At 35.7% G+C, this 23,264-nt stretch overlaps 1 protein-coding gene and 1 long non-coding RNA gene across 7 annotated transcripts; one reads left to right on the top strand and one right to left on the bottom strand.

Moving 5' to 3' along the window:
* Nucleotides 1-1,209: 1,209 nt before the first annotated feature.
* On the bottom strand, nt 1,210-21,297 carry LOC113687888 (protein ENHANCED DOWNY MILDEW 2-like). 6 transcript variants are annotated; one of them, XM_027205414.2, is made up of 20 exons: nt 21,069-21,290; nt 20,134-20,163; nt 19,428-19,840; nt 19,249-19,345; nt 17,779-17,832; nt 17,547-17,692; nt 16,937-17,033; nt 16,720-16,818; nt 14,808-15,055; nt 14,602-14,691; nt 14,029-14,520; nt 13,741-13,885; nt 13,546-13,647; nt 9,025-9,117; nt 6,629-6,670; nt 5,436-5,546; nt 2,405-2,476; nt 2,201-2,319; nt 2,024-2,087; nt 1,210-1,907 (listed from the first exon to the last, which is right to left on the bottom strand). In XM_027205414.2, the coding sequence occupies exons 2-20, from the start codon at nt 20,134-20,136 to the stop codon at nt 1,482-1,484; spliced, it is 2,913 nt and encodes a 970-aa protein (XP_027061215.2). In that variant the 5' UTR covers nt 20,137-20,163; nt 21,069-21,290; the 3' UTR covers nt 1,210-1,481. The 6 variants fall into 6 exon arrangements, 5 of the variants coding, with proteins under 5 accessions (XP_027061215.2, XP_071904582.1, XP_071904581.1 ...); XM_072048481.1 differs by lacking the exon at nt 20,134-20,163 and adding an exon at nt 20,164-20,221; XM_072048480.1 differs by lacking the exon at nt 20,134-20,163 and adding an exon at nt 20,164-20,224.
* On the top strand, nt 3,851-9,952 carry LOC113687889 (uncharacterized). Its single transcript, XR_003447803.2, has 3 exons — nt 3,851-4,532; nt 7,492-7,607; nt 9,536-9,952. It is a non-coding gene; the product is annotated as an uncharacterized lncRNA (long non-coding RNA).
* Nucleotides 21,298-23,264: the final 1,967 nt, after the last annotated feature.

Raw genomic sequence — 23,264 nt, forward strand, 5'->3', positions numbered from 1 at the left:
AAAAAACATGGCAGATTTGTCAAAATTTACCACCTGTCAAAATTCAAAAGACTCAAAACTAACTTGCTAGCTAAAAGGATAAAGCTTGGGTACTAACCAGTCATGGTATGATACTTCATTCATCAATTTACATTCTCTTGGCAGATTGGGACATTCACCAATTTACATTCTCTTGGTTGATGAAGATTAGTCTGCTCTATGGCTTTTGGAATACAAAATGATTGTTATTTTATAATATTTTAATATTTTATTGTTTTGGACTATTACTTGTTAATCCACTTTGTTTCCTTTTTATATGCTTATGCTCTACGTTCTCGAAATTTTGTGGTGTTTCATTACTAATTTTCACTTAAAAAGTTAATTTATGACTAGTAGTGTAGAAAAAAATTACTACATTTTCAGTATATAAAAAATAATCCAAAATTAAATGAGCAAAACGAGTTAAGACACGATACTGACATATTACCAAACAAATAGAATATGACAAGACCATGACATAAAATTTAAATGTGGAATTTATGAGTTTATATATATTTTGACATGCACAAGAAAATGACACAACACGACATGTTTATAGCCCTACAACCATTAATCCAACAAAGTAATGATTTATTTGATCGCTGTAATGTAATCTCAAATTGCTAAAATAGATGCATCATTAACCTTATCAAATCCTATTCTCACTAAAATAAAATCAATTTAAAAATAAAAAACAGACCATAAAAAAATTACCACGCTCCTAACTAAAATGTATTATACATTAATAATAATCACAAAAAAAAAAGAAACAAAAAAGCGACAATACCAGGACCCTCCACAGGCAAAGCGTGACCTCACAAAACTTTAAGAGAAGATGACGCATGAGACTAACTGTACGGAAAAAAAATATTATTCTTTCTTAAGTACTGATTCCTGCTGGGCTTGCCCCTGTGGGGGTTTCTTTCCCATATCGGTACTGGGGGGGTTTAGGGATGGGTAGATAAGTCCCTCGGGTGCCTTCAAATGTTACCGGCCGGCTTTTGAAGGTTGCTCGAGGATTAGGTTTCTTTATGCATTCTTGAGTTCGCTTAAGAAAATGAGAGAAAAAGTACTGATTCCTGAATTTTGGGTTCCTGCTTTTAGTTTATGACGCTCAGGTTGCACATAAACTGTTTGTCACAAGTTCAAAAAAGAAAAGAAACTAGAATATAGGAAAAAGAACACATTCAGTAACGCAAGATAATTCATCGAAGATGAACAGTTTACCCAAGGTAATGGATTATACATTTTTCAGTCATACAATTTTGGTAGAAAGTTACCGACCGAAACATTCCAAGGCAAATAGAAGTTGTCAACACTTTAACAGGCTTTGAAGCTCATTCAAGTTGGAAGCAGTAGAATTGAGTAATTGTTAACTTTGCTTTTGAACTTTCGCGGACACAGCAGAAAACTGCACTTGGAACACCCATTTGTCTAATCAAGGCGAGGAGTTTTAACAGAGCCTACACAATTTCCCAATCCATGTCGACACTATGATCTTCAGCATCAGGACATCTGTTCTTCAGCTGGCGATCAAACTGCATCTCAGCACGAGTGTCCCTGAGCTGATTAGGTTGAGTCCCATCAAATTCATCAGGCAAATCATCCAGCATACTGGTAATGTCACTGTAGCCTTTCATGACACTAGAAAAATCATGGTAACAGTCATGCTTATCTTCCATTAGATAATTGGAAACAGAAGGTTCGACATTGATTTCCCTGATACGGCCAACATCTAGTTCCATGCTAATATGGCCATGCTCTCGAGCTATTGCTTTGTGCTTGACAGTCCAATCAGGGCGACTCCATAAATATAATGGTGGTGTCTCCGCGTTCCACTGCTCCATTTGCTGAGCAAGCACATCCACTGACCCAGGCAGATAAAAGGACTGATAAAAAATTATTTGAGTAAGTGATTTACTTCATCCTCAAATTAGATCAATATCTGGGGGTTGGCAGGCAGTGAAGGGGAGAGCGAGAAGATGCTAATTGCTAATTTTCTTACCTTCCCAGAAAGTAATTTGTCATCTTCCCAAATCAAATCATATGGCAACTTTCCCCTGTCAAGTCTGTAGTTGCCAGAAGGAAAATAATAACAATAATAATGAGCAGGTAAATCATACTTTCTGGAATTTCTGAAGTACAAAGTTTATCTTATAGCTTCTTTAAGTACAAATTTTACCTTTTAGTTTCTTTAGGAACAATGAGAATCATGAGCTTTGGACTGAATGTCAGAGCTTTTGAAATGAACGTATTAGCCAGAGATGCATGGACGCCAAAAGGAGGATTCAGCCCCATGATCTGTTCAAGATGAATAGTGAGGATCTTCAAATATAACTCTACAACATAGACAAAGTCACAGAAAGCCACCTATTTCGCAACTTACAAGATTTGATCCAGCAGGTAATTCATCTTGACAAATACTCATCCAATTCCTTTTCTCAAAACTGAAAGCATTCTGAAGAACAGTAGCAAAGCATTAAAAGGAGAAAACTAGACATTAAAAATCATTGCTCATGAGTGGCAATAAACGCAATCTTTATCAGATCAAAAGATGTGGGATGAAAACCAAAACATTAGCAATGACCTTGAACATGATCATGAACTGATAGCCTAAACAGTTTTAGGTTTATTACTTTCAGCTATGGCCTTATATATACTTAAAAATGATCCACACATGGAACGTAAAACAATTGGGCCAGGACATGCTTCTTCACTTTAAGTTGCTACTACCTTAGAAAGACTGTAGGAGAGATGCGAATATCATGAATTTCCAGTAATATACTTTTTTCTAATGTCTGCCTAAGAAGCAAATTGACTATGCATGTCCCCAGTAGTTTCTTGTTAGGTTTGCAGTAAACTTAGGGAAAAAGGAAGGGTTGTTATATGAAGATGCATGCATTACCTCTTTTCCCCAAATATTAAAGCTCTAGCTGCACTGAAGGAGAAAATTAATGATACTCAGGTTAACCAAGTTAGTCTTTGCGGTGAAACAAGCCTTATGTCCCATCCACATTTTCTAAAGTTATGGAAGATGATTTCTTTTCAATGCCTAAACCTAAGCAAAAGAAACTTTCCCTTTCAGCACTTCCTTTTTCCTATCTCAATATTACAAGATACAATATAAAAGAAAAAAAAAACAACGGAAAGATAAGTATCATCCCATAGGAGAACAATAAATTATAACAGCACATAAAATAAGAAGATCCCTCACTAGAAAAACAAAGCAAAAGCTAATCCTGGCTACTGATTCTTCTTCAATTAAAGATTTTATCCTCAGCATGGATTCTAATGCCTGTCTTTGAACAAAAAAATAGAGATGTATATGTCGGATCTAACCTAATGTACAAGACACATGAAGCAACAATCCAAACTGTCGAAGATATTATCTCCCATGATTATGAGAGATATTATCTCCCATGATTATGGGATTTTATTGCTTATGTCAATCAAGTTTGAATAGATTAACTAAAATAAAAGATAGGATATGAGTTGGTTACGTAATCCCTAAAATCATGGTTCTATTACCTTAACTTGTGGCAGAACTGTGATAGGGTTGTCCTATAAATGCGTACCTTGTAAGCATATTCGGTGTGTGGGAAAATAAAGAAAAGCAGAGTTTTGTTTATTTCCTTTTCTTTTTTAAAGTTTACACAAACTTACCATGGAATTAAAAGCAGCTTGCACAGGAATATTGGTATTTTGCCCGACAACCTTGTTCTATTCAATACCTTCCAGAAAATATTTATATTGCTTTCCAAGCAGCACGAAGAAAAAAGAGCAAACCCAGCAATGACATTGGTCGATAGGAGACATGCCTCACTAGCACTGACCTTTATAAAATAAACAAAGCATTCTTATTCAAAACCCACCATCTTAAGCAATTGACTTGTTTATTGAAAGAAGTGTTAATCGTCTGTGATTGTTCGACCCATGGAAAGGATACCTTTTGAATCCCTCTGAACCTACTTTACACCAAAGAGCAATGAACTGCATCTCTAATGCATTGAATCTTGGACGATTGTAACAGATCTGACAGATTGTCAGATCAACATTGTGACTCCTATTTGTATCACATATAACTACCCATCAAGCACATATTCAGAAGTGATTACCTGGTTTAGAGCATAAACTGATCACAAGCATCCTTCACCAAGAATCATGAATCATAATACAGGGGTTTGTCAGTCGAGGAAACTCTAAGTTTGACAATGGCAAGAACAAGGACTAGAGTAAAAAGAACCAAGGGATTTTAACTGCTAAGACAAATAAACCTTAAACTGTCTTGGAAAAAAAATTGAAAAAGAAACTTTCAATAAGATGCATCTTTCTGTTTCTCCCAAAGACACAAGTCATTCACCTTTTTCCCTAAACCTTCTTTCAGAACTTCAATGCTCAACTTTTAATATATCAACTAGTTTCACCCGATCTGTTGGAAGTCATACCTGAAAGTATTCTTCAAATATTTCAAGCCAATCAACAACAGCTCAACCATGGCTTTTTGCTAAGATCAGGTATGTCTACCCTAACTTTCTTTGCAAAATCTACTTGCTCAAATATATCTCTAAGCAGCACTTACTGCAGTAATAGATTATCCTGTATGGATATGCAAAGATCCCCCATTACTGAACATTGCTTGGTCTGAAATAATTTGATCTTTTAAAATCCTAAACAAATGCTGGACCAAGCTAGTAGAAGCTAAAGCTAAAAATCATTAATCTAACTTGGAAAGGCAATTTTGAACCTGTATGTACTTTGAACTTGGGCCACCAAGATCACTACTACCTTTAGATGGCCCAGTTCTCTTGGCCTATGAGAAGTTGCAAGCTTTTGTGTTCATTTCTGTTTCATGTCATAACTAGTTTTATTTTCTTTTAAACGAGGTTCAGAAGAATATCTATTACACCTTCTATGATTTCCTACTTTCTGTACCATACTCAGTGGTTATTATACTTACCCAGAGGCTATTTTCCTTTAGATCTCTTAGAAAATGTTCGGAAAATGTTCGGCAGAAGATTTTGAACTGTTTTTATTTTGCAAACCATGATAAACAGGGTTAGAATACGTGGCAGGTTGACATCAATGAAGCATTAAATGCACAATAAGCTATTCTCATAATGATTAAGCTAAATAAAGATACTTATGGTAGAGAGTTTACTTATTAACTCACATCAAAAGCAAATGGTAAAATCAAATTAACATAGATAAAGATTTGTTTGGTTTTTGACACAGAACAACGCAAGGAATAAAACTAGATGCAGTCACGAACATAATTCAAAGGTCCTTAGTCTTCAACTAAGGCAAGCTGTCATTATGCGAAGCAAAATCGAGAATTTGCATCTAGATTGTGTGAGCAAAAAGTGCCTCAAGCTACATTCTCAGAATGCAATGCCAAGAACATATGATGAAAACTGCACCTTGGGTTGTATAATATCATAGTTTTTGAAGGAGCACTTCCTGCCCAATTTGTCCAGAGCTTCTTTCATTAAACAACTGAAATCATTTGAGCCACAACAGAAGTCGACTATCTGCTCAACAGCGTTAATTTAATCAGATATGAAATCAAAAGAACATGAACAACCATAATACTACAGATGCCAAGGATACAAAAGACTCCCCCAGCAGTTTAATAATTTAACAAGGCAATCTCTCCAATTGCAGATTGTCAAGGCAATCTCAATGAAGATTAAACCAATCATTTCAAAGAAAACCATGACAGCCAAAATAAGTTCTTCCTGTTGCACATATCATCTAACTCACTATACTATTTAACTCAAGAAAGTACATGTTTCATAAAACCAGAAAGCACATAGTTGAAAACTTCCATTTTCATCCTGAATTCTTCCATCAGTCAGACAAATCTACTTCATTGTGCAGATATGTAGCGAATTTCAGTAAATGGTCAGAAATTTAAAACTTGAAGAGTGCCAAGCACATCAAAACACGAGGATTAGGAATGTGCAGAAAATGGTGATATTTTAGATGTGAAGGCGGATGTATTATAACGAAAAGCTTCTGTACATTTATATTATACAGATGCATAAATCTTCTACATATCAACGGACAAAAATAATCAAAGACCTCATTTTCAGTTGCCACAATCGCAGCCCATGATGTCTCAGAGTATGATGCCAAGCTAAAATGGTGAAATGATATCCAGCATGGCAAAAGTTCAATAGTTTCTTAAACATTTTATGGTAGATGAATTTGGCATGTTTCCACAGAAAATGGATATCTACAGATTTATGCTTCATACATCACCCAGATAAACAACATTTAAGAAGACCATGCAAATGCACATTTTGCTTCTTGTTTCCAATGCAATCATTCCATAGTGCAAATGGCTAAAAGCAATCAAACTTAGCATGTTCTATTTAGTAATGGTGCCTAGGATATAGGTTATGTTTAATAAAACCAGAGGATTAAGTCTACACCAAAGACAAAATTGCTGAAACAGAGAACTTTGGCCATGCAGAACAACACAATCATTTCTGCACTACCTAATTCTTTCATGTAAAGGAGTAAAATCATTTCTGCACTACCTACAGTTCCGCCCACTATATACACAAAATCAAAGTAGATGATAAATATGAGATCAGTTTGATCTTACTGTATCACCATCTTCAACGTACCACCGGAGCCTGTCAACTACCTGGAAAAGAAATTGAGCATTTTATCAGCAGGTATTTATGTTCAAACAAAAGGAAAGAGCACATATAGCTAACTATTCCATAAAAACAGAAAATTGATAAGTTGATGGGAGCAAGAATGGTTCATTATACTGCTAATTGTAAGAAAATATTAAAATGCAAAAACAAACGAAGATGCAAAAAGTGTGGAGTACTTTCATGTATGCACAAACACATAAACAATCATACTGCGGCTTTTGTTTTCCTTTTCCAGAAAGATGAATTATACACATAGGTCTCTAGTTAAGATCTCAAATAATAGAAGGTCCAAAAAGCTTGGCTGCTGTATATGAAACATCTGAAAAAAGTATTAATTATGCTGAACCTTAACAATCAACAGTATGAAATCCAATAAAGTAAGCATTGCTTACAGCAATTAGAACGCAACATCCAAGTCAAAACATGATAGGATAGAAGCACATCATGCTGTGCTTGCTGTCCCAAAATCTCCATGAAGGAAACCCTTTCCACTACACATATACCCAATAAGTAAGAGAAGATTAATAAAACGGCAATGTAAGACGACCATCCAAAAGTCCCAATATTCGTTCTCTCTATGGGTAATAATATTTATGGCATTATAATATCCAGAGGTGCAAAACTTGGCCAACATGAGTTCTTCCTCTCACCCTTCTTCAAAGTTGCTGTTTCCAACAAGTATCCCATAAAAGTACCCTTGCTGTATCATATCAAACTGAGTTCTTAAAGTAAAATGATAAGTTGCTTTGAAATATGCAGTAATTTTTGTTATAAGATTAACAAAAAATTCTTTAACTATTTGCAGGTTGATCTCAAGAACAGAGATGTGAATGAAGAAAGCTACCCAATGACACCATTGGAAAATTGTGCCAAAACGTAAACACTGAACTTAGGCATTGAAAGTCCAGAGTTCCAAGAGTGGTACTGGCATAATCCTTTCACAAAGAGTTAAATTTATTTTCACCTTAGATTCAGACAAAATGACGAGATAAATGCTCAAGTTTAGACAAACTACTAACAGGCCTTTTGCAATGACATAGCCAAAGCAGTTAAAGGCCTAAAATTTTAAGTCCACATTAGTCATGTACGAATTACGACAATAACAACATGCTTAAATAAATCTCCCTGAAATGCCCATACAGTACTTTAAAGGACATTATTGCTCTTCACATAACATTTAAGTATCCCAAGTACCTTTTCCTTCCACCAATATTTCAAATTCCACATCTAAATAGATCCACCATAATTACTAAAGCCATCACTTTGACAACACCTACCAGTACCTACAATCATCACTCCAAGGCAAACTGCCTAACAGTACAAACGTACAACACAAAAGACAAGGACAATAAAGTTCTCTGCCTGTATATCATATTAATTATTCATACATGGTCTACATCCATTGCTGTTCATCTCTTTTCTATTTCTGGTGTATGTATAATGTATCTTTTGAATGTGCATCATGTGTTTCTGTCGGCCAGCTTTCATGGCTGTGTATATCAAGGAGAACAAGGAGTAGAAGGGAAGAAAAAGCGGAGGTGGGTAGTTGGAGAGAGATATATGGCACATCCTGGGGTAGGGAAAGGAAACAAGATTGAGGTAGGGAAAGACGAATGAAGCTGTGCAATGTGTGGCACATGAGGAAGCTTGGTGGGGAAGGGGATAGACTTTTTCTCCTACAATTTTTTGGCTTTTCATCTCATAATTACTTCCTTTTCTTAATCAATTGGGAATATGATTACTTTCCAACAAGTTTTGACAATTTCATGTCAAATGATTAAACAGTACAGTCATGAGAATTCTATTCTAACTATTTTCTAAGAGATAAATTTGATTTACCTAAACTTCAGGGTCTAACTTATAATATGACCAAACCTCATCAGTGAAATGTAATTGGTCTTTCAAAATATTCTAAGTTAAGAAGAGAACTACTATAATAAAGCCCAAACTTTTTTCTCCAACAACATTGAGGCCTTTTTAATTTCTAAATTCGGCTAGTAAGCTTATACTTTCTTCTCATTTTCATAGTTTTCGGCTAGTTTTCTCATTTTATAGTTTTCTTCTCATTTTCATAGTTTTCATAAGTGTGAAGTTTCTGATTACAAGTACAGAATATGAACGAGTACATGCAATAATCAGACAAATAAAACAATCTTCTCTCACACATCACAATTCGAAGACATGCATCTGATTAACTTTTCTATGTCCTATCCACTTGTCATTCAGGAAAGAACTTCAAAAGCCTCAAGTCAGAGTTAGAAAGGCGTCCTAATTGTTATTGCATTTCAAGAGTAAGCAACAAAGATGTCCTAATACAAAGGGACAAAATTTATCTTGCCTCCTTCAGCTTATCCACTTTGGTGAAGTGACGACCAAATGAAGTGTAGCGCTTAGAATGGAGAAAAGGAGCTAGAGAAACCTTCAGCTTCCGCTGCATAATTTGAACAAAACATGCATTTAGTGTTTTTACCTCTTAGTCAAATAGCTGTGAAACTATGCAAGAAATTACAAATCATGAAGGAATATTGAAGAGTTTCTCATAATCTTATAGGAGTATATCATCACTCAAACATGTCACTCAACCTGAATGGTATGTAGTTTGAGTATACCAAAATTTGAAAATTACAATGTGACTTCTACAACTGGAAAATTATGACTGGCATGTGAAATTATTTACCATCTCAATCTCATATATTTACCCATAAAACATGAACAAAAGCATATAAGTTCCAACATAAGCACTCAAATGTTCTCAACCCTTTGCTCTATGATTTTCACTTAATTGTTTTCAGCAATAAAAAAGTGCTGTCTTCAGCTCAACTTTCTGTTACTGTTTGTTTACTTTGCAGGCAACAATCGACGGCTTGATTAATCCAGTATTATCCCTTTTCTGATGGAATCTCTCACAAGGGATGACTAGTCCCACTAGAACGTGTTATCCCACATGTGTAGGATAAAATTACACCATCCAGGGGCACAAGGAAATTTTTTGAAGGACGGCAATATGAAGCCTGACACGTAATTTTTTTCTACCTGGCCCTCAATAAGGACATTTGTAAGTTTCTTTTGGTTCTCTCTCGGCAATATCTTATCAATTATGTAGAGCAAACAAAAAAGCCGAATCACGGCCTTAAAATGGGTTAAGAGCCTAGGAGTCCTTCTGAGATGACTCATTTGTCAGTGTAGTCTGTGAACTCAAGCAACCTAATTGTGCAGAATTGAAGCTGCAGTCATTGGCTAATGGACTCTTTGCATATTGTGTTCCATCAATGGCTTATGAACTGCCTGAATAAAAGCTTTGACACTGTTAATATTCCCAATGGTTCACCTGATAATGTTCCAAATCAACTTGTCAGCACGTGAACAAACGTTTGAGAATAGGTCAAGAGGGACAAACATGATGTAGTTTTCCTGACCAAAACTACTTGCAATTATCTTGGTAAATCATAATGTTTCAATAAAGCACTTACAATTCCCAAAAACCAAGGGATACTAAGTATGAATCTAAATATCAATAAATTGCTCTGATGTTAATAATGGCCAAATGAAGCAGAAAGAAATTTCCCCCTTCAAACTCTGCATACAGCAAATTGGAAGATGCTAAAGTTGCAGATGATGATCATAATGGTTTTTCAAGAACTATAGCCTTGTTCCTAGAGTAAAATGTTTAGTTCCTATTTCCATACAAAAAATGCATTAGGACAAAGGAAAGTCAAATTTATAAGTCTTTCAGTTGTGAACAGTGGCATGGCCACAAGGTCTTTCCACTGGGTGCTAAACTAATATGTTGTAGTAGTACAATATTTTAATGTACTAGTAGTTTTCTCTCTTCTCGCCTTCCTTCTCCCCACCCCTCTTCTTGGAAAGGACAAATCTTAAGTTAAGAAATAAAGGATCCCAAGCTGTCAAGCCGAAATAAGAATACTATATTGTGTGGCAACTAAGAACCGAGTTTTCCTCTGGAAGATAAAACTTTATTGAAATGCTATGTTGGATCAAGTATTTAAAGTCAGCAGTAGGAACACTTATACAATGTAAATGAGGTAAATGAGGCTATATAGAAAAGGCAAAGATTTAAAATGAATTGCTGCAAAAAATTTGGTGAACAATTTATGCTGTGTCTATGCATATAATCATATTTAGGCCTAGTTTGGGAGTTTAGGAGAGAGGAGAAGAGAATAGAAACCTTAAATTATGAGAGAAAACAAGGGAGAAATTCTAATATTGTTTGGGAGTCAAGGAAAGAAGTGGAATGGTATTAGATATATAAGTCAAATAAAAATTTGTATCACATCAAATTTAAGGATAAAATCACAATTTTAAAAAGATTTATTAGTTTCCAGCAACTCTCTCCCCTTCTCTTCCCAATTTTGACGGAAAATTCTTTCTAATTGTACAACAACTACAGATCCTCCCAAATCAGTTTGTTTCTCTTTAAGAAACTCCCAAGCAGTTGAAACTTTAACTTTCTCTCACTTTCTTTTCTTTTCTTCTCAAATCTCCAACTCCCAAATTTAGTCTTGAGGATTAGGCAGTGGCCGCAAGCTACACAAAAACATTCAGGGTCTCATATTATCTATGTAAAAGGCTCCAACAGGGTCAGTGGCAACAATTGGCCCATTGTACGTCATTTCCTGACCATAAGGGATCACATTCATGGTACAAGGAAAATTTTGCTTAAACCCAAAAGGTTAGCATATGGGTAACTGCATTATGAAGGCAAAATAACTAAAGAATGTAAAAGATACTTCACAAGTACTACATACGAGTGTTCCAAAGATCATATCAACTACTTGGTAAAACTTAAGAGTGGTGAACTTAAGTCATTATGAACTTAAGTCATTAAGTGGAAGAATAAATAGAATTGACATTAGGTTAATATTGAAATTGTGAACTTTGAACCATCAGGACTTGCAATTAAAATTTCCGCAGGTCTTGTGTGTGAATTGGTACATGTAAAAATGGAACTTTGATGATTTGACTGAGGCTACATTGATTGCAGGATATTGAAACATTATTCCAATGTGGATTGGGTCTAAACTCTATAAATCTAACTGAAGTTAACTACAATGCATCGAACCAAAAGTAGTCTTGCTTAGGGAGTTTAATCTATTGCCGAGAAATCTATAGGATGCCATCTTCAGCAACAGGGCATGACATTTATTCTACAATGATTTCGTAGCATTAACCTTTTGCAGATTTGAGTAACTATATTCTCAGATATCCTTTGTTGCTACCAGGCTGCTGCTAGTGAATCATAAGTAGAACTAGAATTCCTTGTTTCCTGCTCCTTTACTTCTTGTTCTTGCAATTATTGAATTCAGATGCCACTCTCAACATGCATAACCTGCTGCATGAATATTGGCACTAGAACTTAAAGTTTGACCACCATGTTCTCTGAAGGAGAGAGATGCAATGATCCTAGAACAAAAGGATTTAAGCCAATTAAGAGAGAGGGGAAAAAAAGAAGGTATTTTACTTGATTCCTGAGTCCGGTGGGCTCTTTTTTAATAGTCAAGTTGTTGAAATTTCCCAGTAAAAGCTGGTTTGAGAGATCAAGGACAATTTGCAGCAAAATCCAAAATATTGCATGCAATATCACTTTGAAGCTGCTACCTGATGAGTTCGTCTATTTTGAGACACCAAAAGATTCTCAAAGGAAAACTCTTAACTAGAAGATGTCAACTAATGGACTTGAGAATGATTGTTCTCCAACAAAGGGATTTTTCTTCACAGCTTCTCCTCCTTCAAAACTTGTTGGACAAAATTATAATATTTACTTGTCTCAAATGTTTTGAAAAAGTCAAAAGCTTTCTCATGCGCACTGTACTGGCTGGGATTCAGAATCAGCTTTTTTCCAGTTGAGAACACCTTATATTTATAACAGCTTTTAGCTTAAAGCAGAGCTAAAATCACAGGATATTTAAGCCCACTTCACAACAGAGATATAATCTCGAGAATATGAGGATAAAAAATAAGAAAAAGAAAAACACTACACACACACAGAGAGTTCTAGATAAGCTTATCTGGCAGGAAAAATAAAGCTGAAAGTAAATGTAGTGCAGGTAGGTAAAGTATTGAGAAGTAGAGGATCTTAAATACATTTAAGATAACTTGAAAAGGACAGATATGCTTTGTTACTGCAGAAATTGATTTAGCAATTCCAGCAACTATTTTGAAAGGTTAGAAGTCAATAACTCATTCGATTTGAAGACAAGTCAAATCAGCTAGCTGTCCTGCCCTGTTATTCAGCCACAAGAATCACTCAAAAGAGTGGTTAAATCTCATGTTGAAAAGCTCAAGATCAAGTTTGACCAAGGGAGAATGATGCAGAGTGCTGAAACCTCACTAGAGTGTCTATGGGGGCCAAATTATTTAACTATAAAGCCTGAGAATACGTCAGGCCATTCATCCAATTTGACTACTAGAAACTTAGTTCAAGTAAGGGTCTGCGTATATGTCTAGGATCTTAGAGTTTAATTAATTCATAGATAAGTCATTCCAATTTGTGGCCAATCTAATGTCAACCTGCCTATAACAGGATATGATGAGCTTGTTATAAGCTGATTTTACCAAAAGAATATTCAGCTCACAGAGCTTTGATGTCAAACATGATCCCAAGGAATCATTCCTTATTTTTTTAGACACCCTCCAGTTTATTTTGTCATTTTCAATCCATTATCTTCTGAAACACTTCTACAGTTTTTGCTCAGAATGAAGCTAGTAAAAACATCAAGGTAAGCCATTATAATGAACTTGTTATATTCAGTGATGTATAAAGTTTCTTAAGGAAATGGGTCTGCTGATAAAAAATTGCTTCCCTGGTACATATTTAGACTTTAAATTTTCAAGTACATACCCTCCATTTGACTAACTGATGAAGAATTTCCGGTTCACAGACTGCTTTTGCTTCCTCTATGGTGCCCCCATCTTCTAGTTTCTTCAATGCAGTGCGAACAGCCTGAGAAGGATTATCAGTTGAGGAAACAAGGCCTTCAATCCAGTTTCTTATTAAATTATTGTTGTCAGCAATAGATGTAAGCTAAGACAGTACCTTTACAGTGCGCTCTACCTTTCCCATGGTCATGCTCTTGTCATCCATGGATTTTGAGTATACATCCATGCTTTTGTTTTTTTTCTGCTTTAAAAATTCTTCTTGATTAAATGATGCAGTGGACCTTTTGATTAATGCAAGTACTCTGCAAAGTGGTAAGTTGTACTTAAACTAATAAATTTCATAAAGAGGTATAATGCAATAGAATACTCTTTTGATGGTGAAAGAAAGGAAAGGCATTAAGATTGCAGCTTCTATAATAGGCAAAAAGAAGACCAAGACAATTACCTCTTTTCTGCTTCTGCATTTCCTGACGGCTCAATCCTTTGTGCCTTGTTTGTAGCAGTTGTCGCTGTTTGCCTGCTGTCAATATTGCCACTCGATACATTCTTAAACTTCAATTGATCATCTTTTACATGTGACTTACCTTTATCCGCTATGGATTGCCTGTATTTGTCCCTGACGGGCATCCAATTATCCTTGGAAGAGTTTGGAGAGGATCCAATTTTTCCTACCAGGACTTGTTTGCGAACTCCTTTCTCAACATTTTCAACAAATTTACCAACTTTAAAGTTGCTATGAATTCCCTTTAACTGATAATTCATTTTTGCTACAGGTTTTTCTTCAAGAGACCCAAGAACCTTACTTCTCCTTCCAGACACAACCTGCACTTGAGCAGGTAGCGAGCCTGAAGTATGCTGCGGCTTCTTTGTATCAACATCAGGAAAGACTAGATGGTTTCTTTTTGGAGTTCCAATTTTAGGAATTATATTATGGTCCCTAGACAAAGAAGTGCTTGGCAGTTTACAAGTGAATCACTAAATGAGCAAAAACTCAAGCAGTAAGTTCAAAGAAACTTACATGCAATAAATCAAGACACGATTGTGCAAAAGATTTTCCCAAGCCCGTTGATAAATCTTTCTTTCTTTGTCACTTTCAAACATTATAGTCCTGACAAGAATATTTGCATAAAGAAAAAGTTACCATTATCTGAAACTGAAGTCTTCTGGGCAAATTCACAAACAGCATTAATGGAAACCTCAAATAGGAAAATTAAATTTGGAAACCTGGGCAAGCATTTACGGTGGTATGCCTTTGGGCAGCGTCTGCAAATTGCAAACTGCAATTCATAGACCTTTTTATCTTCAACTTGCTTACATTCAAAACATTTATGTACAGGGCAGGTAAATGAATCTCCTTCAGCAATTTTACTGCAAAGTTCTTCTGCTTTTGTAACATCAGATGGATGAAGGAGCTTTGAAACACACTTCGGATGATAAAAGTGCCCGCAAGTTGCAGAAACACAAGGGAAGACCTTGAAAAGATGAGATAAATTGGTTAAAGGCTTCAAGCTAAATGCTTCAGCAAGTCAAAGGAAGATAAAGAAATAGAAGAATTTAGAAACATATTCACAATCCAACAGAATAAGGACCGAAACTAAATGCAGGTCAACCACAGAATTCATTCTGGAAAGAGAATATTCAAGAGCAACTAATCTGTTCACCTTTCAATTTCCATTACCATAGAAATTGTAAACTTCACACTAAAATCTGAGCTGTGTATTCTTCTGAATCATGATGCTGGACTTTCTAGCCACACAAGAATTGAGGGCTTCCCTCTATCTAGTGCAAATTACTATTATTACATAACAATGCTTCATGTTTGGTGATTGTTATACATCTCTTGCAAATGTAAACGCCAAGCACTCATCATGTCTTGAGTAAACGCCAAACTGAAGATGAGAACTTAAGGAGATGAGAGGATCATCGATGTGCAGCCTAGTCCCCTGATGTTTCAATTTCATCAATCTATCTCCACAACGTTTCAAAAATTTTTCTTTTTAATACAACCTATCAATCTAATTTTTAGTCTTACATGTATTTGTCCTCAAGAGAATACAACCTTACCAAATTCCCTTCCCCTCCAAGCCCGTACCCTTGCAGCCTATTACAATCCCCTCAACACTCACCTCCCAAATCCAGTAGCCATCTCCTTCAGGCCAACTACAAGCTGCAGTCATGACAAACCAATCCTCTTTTTACCCACTGCCACCCCCCACCTCTTCTAAATGCACAGTGACCACCCCCAAACACCTCGCAGATCCATCCACATCCCCCTTATCCAGGCAGCCTCCTTCCTCCCAGCACCATTCAACAGCCAGACTGCTGTCCCCACTCCCCCCAAGGCAGCCTCTTTCCTCCCAGAACCATTCAACAGCCAGATGTCTCCACTCCCCGCTTTCTTTGCAGTATCTTTTGTCCTTTCTATTTAACTCTCCTAGCCTACTTCTAACCACTTCTTACAGCAGCAATACCCTCGTTTCCACTCCTCATAATCCCCTACGTTGTCATCTTCCAGTGATACCCACTTTCATGCCACCCCATGTTTACCAAAGGGTGTGCGGATTTTTGTTTGCCTGTATTAGGTGATCCAGAGAGACATAGGAGAGAAAATGCTGAAAAATTAGAAAATTTAGTGGGTAAATAGATGCAATTGACTCATTGACTCTATATCAGAGTCAAATATACCCTGGAGAAGGGCGCTACTAGTGTAATAAGACAACTGTTGCTTTTACAAAACGAGCTAGTCTAATTGAGGAAGTTGAAATTAACTACCATAAGATACCACCAAAAGTTACTGAACACGTAGCAGCAGGTTGTTTGCACTTGTGCAGTTAGAATAATTCATGACAGATTGCTTATTCATCCAAGCAAAAGCATCATTTTAGGCCCCAATTAGAATATCCAAACAAATTTGACTGCATTATCAAGTGCTCTCCAACAATGTCGTAGTCATATTGGAGGCATGTACTTATTCTCCAATAATGCCAGATTACTTACAGACATGTACGCTATCTTTACAACTCGATGGACGTAGGCCACAACTATAATATTCCAACAAATTTGAATGCATTATCAAGAAGCCCTCCAGTGATGCTGTAATCATATGTAATCTAGTAATCATATGTAAGATTCTCACCTCTGCCCCAGAAGATTTGTTGGAAGAACCCAATGAGCCACAAGCAAAGCATTGATGCTGCTGATACTGGCAATTCTTGCAAAGGAAAATCTGAATTGCCTGTTGGAAAAAAGGAATTCACAACACAAAAATTCTGAGTTAGCTAGTTCCAAACAAGTGCCAGGGAACTATTTACAACAGCACAAAAATGAGGCTATGAGCTTAAAAGTGCTCCTACTTCTGCTTGTTCGTGACTATAGCCAAGAGATTCACAAAATGAATGAGCTCCAGATTCTTTGGTAGGATGAAAGGATCTTATGCATCTTCCTTCACAACTGCAATGTGTGTAACGCAAAATGACATGATAAAAAGTCAGAAACAGCTCTGGTAAAAGCATACAAGCTAAAAGGGAAGAATAACAACATTAAATTAACCCCGGTATGATGTCAGGCATGTGAAGAGAAAACTTGTGGATTACATAGTGAATGAAAACATAAAGGTTTTACCCAGTTATTTATAGTGTACACTGTCCGCCAACAGTGAGTACAATATTAGAAGGAAGAAAGAGACATGCTTAATCATAATAAATCCAATGGCAGGTCAGCATGTTGACCAAGGAAAAGGAAAAGGATGATTGGGTAGGATCATGGTGAATATCCATTTAACAAAGTTGCAGGACTAGCAAACTGCTAAATTGTGTATCCAACGCATTTCTACAAGAATCACCTTAGTTCTTTCCCCTTCCATTACTGGCAGAAAAGAACCAGAATATGACATCCTTTAATCATTTTGATTATCAATCTCCTAATAGGATTAAATGACAAAGAGACTAGGAAAATCTTGCATACCACAAAATTTCACCACCATCATCACAGTATGCACAGACAGAATCAAAAAGTTGCTTCCTGTCTTCATCACCATCATCATCCTCAACATCAATATCATCATCACAATCATCAATAACAAACTTGAGATTCTTTAAAGCTTGAGTGTCCTGCAACGTAAAGCAAGTAAGTTGTAGGTGTAGAGAAATCTAATGAGCACCAAATGAGGGAAAAGGAGGATATAGGTAGCACAGACCTCCTTGGCAGCTTCTCTCTTATCATGCATCTTGGAAATAAAAGTTGCCATATACTGTCAGAAAAATTGTAAAATTTAGCAGCAAAAAAGCAGACAATTTTGGGAAACACTTAGAATACCTTCGCACATTTGTTGAGTATCAATAATCTGACAGTATTTAACCACAACCATCACAATAATGCAGCGGTATAAATGCACACAATTGAATGTAGAATTTGATGAGTCAGGAATTACAGTTTATAGCTCAAAATGGAGGGGGAAAAAGATGGCAAACATCAAGATGAGGGTTACATGTTAACTTGTGCAATTCAGGAACAAAGTATCACTATCCTAAAATGGTTCTCTGTGGCAATCTCTTCGGGTTTCTGGTGTATCATAGGAAAGAATTTTAGTTCATTGATATCCAGAGCAACCATTGCATGTTCTGATGTCCCATTACAGCAATAGGATGTCACTGCATAGGAATGCTGATTATGAGAGGCCATCTGAAGTGTCACTCAGAGAACCAGGAATATGTCAGCAAAGTAGATCGGGCAGATGTATTTTTGGTACAGCGATGGTTTCCAGCTAATGTAGTTTACTACTACCTCCATTTCAAAATGGACAGTCTACTTCATTAATCTAATGTAAGTACATAGAACGGTAGTAAGATGTGTTACCAAGAAACGCTTTCTTGGTTAAGGATCAAGATAACAGATATCGCACTTTCTTAATACATATAATGCTGAAGGGAAGGATTTGGTGTGATGTTGACTTTAATTTAATCTTTGCAAAAGACATTATTGTCCATATGCCTAATGCTATTGTGACTCAATCACTACTAAAAACTCAAAAAGATTGACATCATTATGGAAAACTCAAGTCTAAGAAATGAAAGTAAAGCATGCATTGGATACTGAGGGAAGGAACAACATGGCAGAAAGCGAGTCAACAGGTGATTACAATACTTATAACTGCTGATAATTTTCCAGCAATTCACCTTGGCTACAATGTATTCCTTTCAATATATATATATATTTTTAAATACTTTCCGTAAAGGCGCAACTTCTTACCAATAGAAAGGGCTTATAGAAAGGAAACAAAAAGTATAGTGGCAAGGTTTATTTGTCTACCAACTAGATAGTCAAGTACAATTTGACTATTTAGATGTTTTAGTAACTGGTGCTACTTAGGAAGCACTGTAACTTTTGGTCCAAAGTTACATATAAAAGCAGTTGATCAACAAAGTGATAATAGTGGTCAATTCTAGAAGTGTAATTTACCAATTACTCATGCAAGTAAACTGGTTATGCAAAAAACACAGCAGCAAATCTATTACAATCTGATAAATGACAATGAGAGTGAGGTTCTCAAATTGAATAGATAGCATTGTTAATCTTGGTTGAAGTCAGAGAAGATGAGTAAAAACCAATTGATGGATAAGACGGATCCATAAACTGGTGTATTCAGAGTAATGATAATATAACTAACCTCAGATTTTGCAAGATCTTTATCCCTCAATGCAGCTTCATTGATCAATGGCATGTGACCCAATAGATCATTCTCAGATGGCAGAATCTCAAATGTACTACATTACATGATTTAGTGAGCAAAAGAAACAAACAAAACTAACCAACAAGATTAGAAAGGAAATGTAAAATTACGCATGCCTGAAGGTTTTCAGTATCTGATTCCACGGGGCATCTTGAGATCCACTTGGATTTTTTTTAACAAAGTGGAGAAAGTGAATTGTAATCAGTATTGTTTTAATCGTCTCTTCATAACTCTTTCTTGGTCGATAAAGTTTTACCCACAGTTTCTCCTTAGAAAGCACATATACTTCAGGCATGACATAAGAAATATCAAATTTCCATGCAATGACTTTCTTATATATTTGCTGAAGACCATCATCAGAAGTCCCACATACATAAATCTGCGTACAGAGCTCCTCTGTTATCTCTCCATCATTCCACTGAAGCGGCAGCGTGGAAAAGGAAACCAGTTCCCCAATGTGGTCAACAAAGTAGTATTCCGTTACGGAATCTGGTACAATCTCACCTTCTTCATCAGATGAGGCCATGACCTGTATGCACCAAAAGAATATCTAAATGTTCTTCCATCAATATTTACCACAAAACTATGGTCAGATAAAAATGTCATAACTATCTACATGTTGGCATATCTGGGTATATAGGCTTGTAGACATGCACATATGCACCAAAACAGCGTGATCAGGCCAACAACCAATCAATTGTATCCTAGTATGACAATTAAATATAAAATTCGTGCAACCAGTAATGCAAGTATCATAAAATTTCAACTTGGAAAACAACATAAAACCAAGGAAATCTGTGCAGTTAGACAAAGCATCTTCACCATAGTTGTCAAAAAGAGGCATATGAGTACCTGAAAATTGGAAAAAATCAAAGATCATAAATCCTCAAAAGCTAAGCATTTTTCCTGGCTGCTACAATAAAGATGAAAAATCTGTTCAACAAACAAGCATGACAATTACGCAAGTGGCAGATTAGCATTTTACCATCTAATGGAATTTGCACTAATGTTTAAAGACTCCTAACTTTCGAACATAAAAACCATCAAATACAAATTTTCTATAGTATGACTCGTGACAACAACTTGTTCAGTTTAATGCCAAAACTTGCAATCTCAATCATTTGATTTCCATTCAACTATTAGCCTAAACCAAAAAAATGTTAAAAAAAAAAGTACTACATCTCAACACAATTCTTGAACTCTTCTCTCATAATGTCCACATGCTGGCAGCAAAGTAACATTGACCCTTTACACCTATAACTCAGCTGCTTTCTTTCAATAACTAGCTCTTTAAATTAAAAGAATATTTGCCAACACAATATCTGGATAAATCTGCACAACTTTTCTTGTCACGTCCTGGTTTCGGGGAAAATTCAGCTAAGTAACACTAACCATTTTGTCTTAAGTTTTATGAGGAGTCACCATATAATAACACAGTAAAATCCAAACTATGATAGCAAAGAAGGAAATAACTTTACAAACTCTAGACCTGCAGTCTGCAGAAAAGCAAAAGACAGCCAAAGGAACAGAATACTGCAAAGAAAAGAATCCTAGAACATTTAAGTGATAAACAAGAACCACATTCTCAAAAATTTCCAAATTGCTTCTAACTTTGCTTGATTTAGTGGGGAAAGTAGCTAAGAAGACTTATACAAGAAAGCGTGATTCAGCGGGAGAGAAGAATTGAGCAAAGAAAAGAACAAAATAAGCAGAGCCCAAACGAAGAAACTATGGGTTAGAGAGAAAATGGGGGTTACCACTAGCTCGGAATGAAGATGGAAGTTACGATCACTCAAGCTTTTTGTCTGTTTCTGTCACGCTTTTTTCTGCGCCTTTGTCAGAGGAAAAGACAATGCGACTGTTGTGAGTAAGAGAAATGAGTTGAGAAACGAAGCGGTGAAATCATTTTTGGGTGCAATGGATGGTAGGAGATTGGGCCAGCCGTCCATTGCACTGGGCGGTTGGCCCTGCAGCTGCAGACCCCCAATCCTGGTTACATAAACCAAAGGGATAACTTCGGAAACCTCTCATGAAATTTTTAATAATTTGATCGTTTTTCCTTATGATTCTAAAAATATCAGTAACCTCTCCTGAAACCAATTTTCTTATAACAATTTAGTCCAATTCAAAAAAAACAATAATAAAAAGATAATTTCATATGTGAGAAGATTTGTTTATGCTAAAAGTGCCCCTCAACTATTATATTAGTTAGATTAAATATTTGATCTAACTTGTTAATTTACTTATGGGGCCATTACTATACATGGTCAATAAAAAATTTCCATTATCCATAACAAAAAATAAAAACTTTCAAGATTTAACAAAAACATTTTTTCCATACCTGAAGATTCTTGCTATCACCACGATTATAAGAAAAATCAACTCAAGTGAAATCTCTTTATATCTTATTCCTTTTATTTATCAAGTGCATAAATTGGAGAAAAAGATGTCTAGTATTGGATCCGCTTTAGATGCCAAATTAGTTTTTTTCTACATTTCAAATTATGGTTAATTGAGTTTGTAAACAGTTTAATTATTTTTCATGTCTAAATCCTTTAATTTATCAACTGCATTACGTCTAATTTCTTTATTTGTCAAGTATATAAAAATTAATAAAGATGCACCTAATATTGGCTCTATGTTTAGATGACAAATTAATTAACTTTTTACAATCCATATTATGGTTAATGTAGTTAGCAAAATTTTAACTCTTTTCCTTCACATATACGTGTAGTTATCCTAATTATAAGGGTAATAAAGTCATATGGCCATTAGTGATGTAAACATTGGGTCCTAAATGACTGACAAGGGAGGTAAATGAAATTTTTAAAACCTTAGTGGAGGACAGTGAAATTGTTAAAAACCTCAAGGGAGGTTTCTGAAATTATCCCTAAACGAAAGTATTTTATACCAACATAATTCTTGTTCTTTTCAAAAAAGGTATAGGGCTAATAACAAAAAGGGTAAATTTTATTGTTGCCCGAAAAAAAATAATAACAAAAAGGGTAAATTTTATTTTGCACCCTTGAACGATATTGCAACTCCCACTTTAGTCCCTGAACTTCAATTTGATACATTTAACTCCTTAAACTCTTAATTTTGTGCCATTTTAATCCAATTGGTAATGGAATGTGTAAAGTTAACAGAATAATTACCCTTCTTCATTAACTCACCACTGCAACTCAAATATACCAATAAACTAGGGACATACATGTTATTTCATAAAAGAAGCACTCTTCACAAATTCCTTTCTTGTTTGGTTGTTCCCTTCTCTTCCAACAAATCTACATAAAGACGGCAACAGTTGAAGAGCTAAATCCTTAAGCAATACAAAAGTACAAATTACAAACAAATTAATGAAACACGCAATGACATTGAAATAGCATATATTGAAACCAGACTACGGGATGGCTCAATTAAGAATCTATGGACTTGGATTTGGAGGGTTTAATGTCTGTGAGGACCAACATCGTGATATGGTGAAGGTGTTGGGAGACTTTTGCTTTGGTGCTCAACGCCTGCGGCATTATGCACTTGGTGGTGGCGGCGTTTGCCCAAGACATGGATGAAGTGAATTATGCTAGTGGTTGTACCTATGGAGCCAATAGTGGAGAATTGGGAAACAATGATTTTTTTTTTAATCAGATGGTAACAATTAGTCTAGCTTACTCTTACTCCTACTCTTATATTAACCTACACTGGGGGAAGAGGCCCAATGAAATCCAGGGACAGTGGTTCTTGGTTTGTAAATTTGGGGTACCAATCAAGACAGGGAAGACGGGTTACCAATCAAGATCAAATTTGGGGTGATAAATTTTTTTTTTTTGTGATTTATCTAGAAACTAAATTCTTTCCTTTTTCCTCTATTTGTTGTAGGGCAATTCAAACTAGAGGAAAGTGGTATGTGGAGTAGATATATTATAATGGATGGAGTTATGACTCCCATGTGATTT

Source organism: Coffea arabica, chromosome 5e (genome assembly GCF_036785885.1).
Source record: "Coffea arabica cultivar ET-39 chromosome 5e, Coffea Arabica ET-39 HiFi, whole genome shotgun sequence".
In the NCBI taxonomy this organism is placed as follows: Eukaryota; Viridiplantae; Streptophyta; class Magnoliopsida; order Gentianales; family Rubiaceae; genus Coffea; species Coffea arabica.